General features: G+C 38.1%; 1 protein-coding gene across 1 annotated transcript; it reads left to right on the plus strand.

The window, feature by feature from the left end:
• Positions 1–955: 955 nt before the first annotated feature.
• LOC119805014 (glutathione S-transferase A2-like) lies at positions 956–1786 on the plus strand. The gene has a single exon (XM_038316801.1). The coding sequence runs from the start codon at positions 1010–1012 to the stop codon at positions 1685–1687; it is 678 nt and encodes a 225-aa protein (XP_038172729.1). The 5' UTR covers positions 956–1009; the 3' UTR covers positions 1688–1786.
• Positions 1787–5288: the final 3502 nt, after the last annotated feature.

The following is a 5288-nucleotide window of genomic DNA, read 5'->3' on the forward strand; positions in this document are numbered from 1 at the left end:
CCATCTCTTCTGATTGATTTTAGTTTGAAATCAATTTTGTTAGATATTAGTATAGCCCCACCTGCTTGTTTCTTTGGACCATTTGATTGGAAAACCTTTCCCAACCCTTTATTCTGAGTAGATGTCTGTCTTTGTGGTTGAGTGTGTTTCTTGTAAACAGCACAATGTTGGATCCTATTTTCATATTCATTCTCTTAACCTGTGCCTTTTTATAGGTGAATTGAGTCCATTGATATTAAGTGATATTAATGATCACTGGTTGCTACCTCTGGTTATTTTTTTCTGGTGGTAGTGTTTGTGTGTTTCCCTTCTTTGAGTTGTGCTGGTGATGGGTTGTTAGATGCTTGTGTTTTTATGGGTGTTGTTGGCTTCCTTGGTTTGTGGTTTTCCTTCTAGTATTTTCTGTAAGGCTGGGTTTATGGCTATGTATTTTTTAAATCTGTTTTTGTCCTGGAATATCTTGTTTTCTCCATCGATGGTGAATGCTAGCTTTGCTGGATAGTAGCCTGGGCTTGCATTCATGGTCTCTTAGTGTCTGCAGCACATCTATCCAAGATCTTCTGGCTTTCATGGTTTCCATTGAGATGTCAGGTTTAATTCTGTTAGGTTTCCCTTTATATGGTACTTGACCTTTTTCCCTTGCAGCCCTTAATATTCATTCTTTATTCTGTATGTTTTGTGTTTTGATTAGTATATGGCTGAGGGGATGCTTTTTTTGATCCAGTCTTTTTGGTGTTCTGTATCCTTCTTGTACCTTCATAGGAATATCTTCTTTAGGTTGGGAAAGTTTCTTCTATAATTTTTTGAATATATTTTCTGGGCTTTGAAGCTGTAATTCTCCTTCTTCTACCCCATATTCTTAGTTTTGGTCTTACATGTTTTCATGTGTCCCAGATTTCCTGGATGTTTTGTGTTAAGAATTTGTTGGATTGGACTCATCTGGAGCAGGGTTGGGGAGCTGAGCAGAGCAGAGGTCTGGACTCTCACTAGTGAAACCACAGTTGCAGCCATGGCTGGGAAACCCGTGCTTTACTACTACATTGGCCGGGGCAAAATGGAGTGCATCAGGTGGCTCCTGGCTGCAGCAGGGGTGGAGTTTGAAGAAAAGTTAATGGAAACTTCAGAAGATTTGGAAAAGTTAATAAAAGATGGGAGTTTGATGTTTCAACAACTGCCCATGGTGGAGATTGATGGGATGAGGCTGGTACAGAGCAGAGCCATTCTCAACTACATTGCCACCAAATACGACCTCTATGGAAAGGATGCAAAGGAGAGAGCCCTGATTGACATGTACACAGAGGGTATTTTAGATCTGACTGAGATGATGCTGCAAGTGGTAACATGTTTCCCAGACCAAAGAGAAGCCAAGATCTCCTTGGCAAAAGAAAAAGCCAAAAGCCGGTACCTGCCTGCCTACGAACAGATTTTGAAGAGCCACGGACAAGACTACCTTGTTGGGAACAGGCTGACCAGGGTGGACATTCACCTGCTGGAAGTTCTCCTCTATGTTGAAGAGCTTGACTCCAACCTTCTGGACCCTTTCCCCCTGCTGAAGGCGCTGAAGAGCAGAATCAGCAGCCTGCCCAACGTGAAGAAGTTCCTGCAGCCTGGCAGCCAGAGAAAGCCTCCCTACGATGAGAAAATAATTGAAAAAGCAAAGGAGATTTTTAAGATTCAGCCAAGCTAAATTGACAGAGGCCACAGACACCAGCCTTTGAAGTTTTGCAAGCATGAGAAGCAAGTGTGCATCCTGGCTATTGTGAGATAATAAGGATGAACAAATCTATATGTGTCTCACGTGTTCAAATTATTGACCTGGGATTACGTGCATCTCATATGCAGAGTTCAGCAAACAATCATCACTACAAATAAAAACAAAACTTGTGAAAACAGAAAAAAAAGAATTTGTTGGATTTGTTGTTTTCTTTAATCAATGAGTTTATTTCCTCTATAGTATCTTCGGTGTCTGATACTTCTTCTATCTCTTTTATTCTGTTGGTCTGCTTGTCTCTGTCGTTCCTGATCTAATACCCAGATTTTCCATATCCAGGCTACCTCGGTTTGCGTTTTGTTATTACTCCATTTCCATTCTTTCAAGTCTTGAACTGTTTCCATGACCTGTTTGATTGCTGTTGTCTTAGTTTTCTTGGGTATCTTGAGAGATTTATTACATGTTGGTCTTTTGGTTTGTCTTCTCCATTTCTTTACAGAAGGTTTTTCACATCCTGTTTAGGTCCTCTATTATTTTTTACCATGTTACATTTAAGGTTGAATTCTTCTACTTCTTCTGGAATAGGATGTTCAGGTCTTCTTCTTGTGTGATCCCTGGAATCTGGTGTTGTTATGTTGCCTTTTCAGGTTGTTGGAGGAATTCTTGCATTGATGCTGCCCATCTCTTCCTTCAAGTGCATCCAGGGGAGTCTTGTTGGCGGTCATGGTCCAGTCTATGCTGTAAACTGACTCTGGGTGGATCTCATCAGTGCAGGAGCAGCGAAACTGTTCCCTCTGGGTGGATCTCCTCAGTGCAGGAGTAGGCAATGTTCCTGGGCCAAGCATCCCTCTCAAACAATAGGGCAGGCTTGGGGGAGGCAGGGATGTGTGGAACAAAGTAGCCCCTGAAGCAGGAGTTGAAAGGGCCCAGTGCTCCTCTCTTGGACATTCCGCCCTGCCCCGGGATGGCACCCACTCATTGGTCTGAAAGTTTGTCCTCAGCACAGTGATAGGACTCTTGGATGTCCAAGGACCCCTGCAGACAAAAGGGCGAACTTAGGGGGAGGGGAGGATTGTGTGGAACCAAGAAGCCCCTGCAGCAGGAGCTGGAGGTGCTGTGCACTCCCCTCCAGCCGGCAGGTGCACACTCACCCCTCTGGGTGGGTAGCCTCAGTTCAGGAGCAGGAACTGTTCCTGGGTCAAGGACCTGGCAGACAATAGGGTATTCTTGGGGAGGCAGGGATGTGTGGAACAAAGAAGCCCCTGCAGCAGGATCTGAAGGGGCCCAATGCTCCTTTCCCATATGGTCTGCCCTGCCCCAGGATGGCACCCCCTCACGGGTCTGAAAGGTTGTCCTCAGCACAGGGACAGGACTCTTTGGAAGCACTTTCTATACACAAGTGTTTTGTCAGTTAATCACTGTTTTATACTTTGCTGCTATATCATCACTACAAAATTTTTTCTCTGTGTATTTGCATCAGCTGTTTATAAGGTACTTCCTTTTTAGTGGATGCCCCCTTTTAGTTTGGTAAATATCTTCTAACATGTCAAATGAAACACTCAAGTTTCTTCACAAAATGTAACAGATTATTAGGTAAGAATTACCTATCTTGTCTCATTCTTTCCCCCCAAGTACCTTGTCTTCCACCAACTTTTATTCTTTGAGTCTTGGTCTCAGCTAATTATACTCAATTGTCATAGCCAGGACTTTCTCTTCAAATCAGAGTGTTTTGTCAGTTATGGAGTAACAGTGAACCTTAGTAAATGAATATACTTCAATTTTTAACTTATGATATTTATAACTTCATGACAAATATAAAGATAATAATAGATGTCAGATACAGTTTTGTATTGACTTTATTACATGAGAATTTAAGTTAACTAAATAGATCAATACTGTAAATTCCATATTTTTCACTCTTGATTACTGTAATCCTACATTAAACATTTTGAAACATCCTTTAGTTCCTAGTATGCTGAAATGGATCCCATTTTTTTCTTTTCTACAAAGAAAGAATCTAAAGATATAGTGAGATTCCAGTATGCCCAATACTGTATTTATGTGGGTATTTATTGGTTTATTATCATTAATAATATGTAGTGATTTTTAAAACTTGTTTACAATTCATAAGATACTTCTTTGAAAAATTATTTTATTTCTATAAATGTGGAAATTAGCTAATATTTTTACATTAATATTTAAAGGAATTATGACTCAGACAAATTTTACTACTTACCCAATTTTTGAACTATTGATTTTAGAGAAAGACCAGGTTACTCTGGATGAGTACTTTCATTAATGCATACTGTTGATTCCCCCTCCCCAGTCTTCTACATATTATGAAATTAACAAGCAAACAGACAGTATCTCATATTTTCTTTAAGCCTTAATGTATTCAACATTCCCTAAGGATCTTTTTAAAGATATTTTTGAGCTCCATTCCACTTCTCAAATATACATATTAAGTAAGTCTTGTTTTAGGATCAAAGAGTATTCATTTTAATTCATTCACTGACCAGGTGACTCATGCAGGTGTTCCACTGTAGAAAAACTGTAATATAAACACTATTTCTGATGAGCTCTGGTAGTTTAAGTATTCTCCTGTTTCATCATACTTTATCATGCTACAGCATGATTTTGGAAAAACTAGAATAAAACAGATGTTACATTTGAATTGATGTTCTTTATAAAAAATATTTTATGTTCATTATAAAGGCTAAATTTCAATATGTCAAATATCCACTACTTAAATCACTGTGTGTGTGTGTGTGTGTGTGTGTGTGTAGTATTCTGATTTTAGTCAACCACAAAGTGAACCAAAAATGTTCCACAGACATGGCATAATACCTACATTACATATGTTTTTCAAATTTATAATGAAAAATATATTTGTTGAGAATTTAACAAAGTAAATGAGAACTTCTGTGTTGGTAAGGTTCTCCAAAACATCTAAATATGCAATGCCTCATAAATTTTTCATACATATAAGGCAGTTTATATTTTTGGTAAGCTTCTAAATTACCCAGTGAGTGTCAGCAAGGTTTTGGAACTGACTGAATCTTGAAAAATCTCTTTAGATTGGATATGCTTTTGCTCCTCTCTGATTTAAGTTTACTTTTGTGAGGAACAGGATTTTTGTAGAATTAAGAAAGTCACTTTAACTTAGTTACTATTTAGATCAATATTTTAACAACTATCATGTCTTCACAGATGTATAAGTTCATACCACATAATTTCCCACTCAGAGTTAGATGTGTGAAACAGTCCACTGATAAAATTTTAAAGACAATGTTCATGAAAAGTATTTTATGATGATGTACAAGTACAAACTTCATCTCTAAGATTAGAATGTAGTAGTCTGTACATTACAAGTCATTAAAAATAGAGATGAGAAGCCTAGATTATAATTCTAGTATGGGTTTACTTTTTATATTATTATTGTTATTGTTTTTAATAATCAGAGTGACTTTGGGGGAAAAAGGTACTTTAATATTCTGAGCCTTAGTTTCTTCCAAAGAGCGATAATTTTAAAATTTCTTATAGGTTCCAATATTTTGAAATATTCATTCAAAAGTCG

Source organism: Arvicola amphibius, chromosome X, assembly GCF_903992535.2.
Source record: "Arvicola amphibius chromosome X, mArvAmp1.2, whole genome shotgun sequence".
NCBI classification, from domain to species: Eukaryota; Metazoa; Chordata; class Mammalia; order Rodentia; family Cricetidae; genus Arvicola; species Arvicola amphibius.

Excerpts from the sequence above, each read along its gene's own strand:
- LOC119805014 (XM_038316801.1), top strand. The coding sequence starts at position 1,010 with ATGGCTGGGAAACCCGTGCTTTACTACTACATTGGCCGGGGCAAAATG.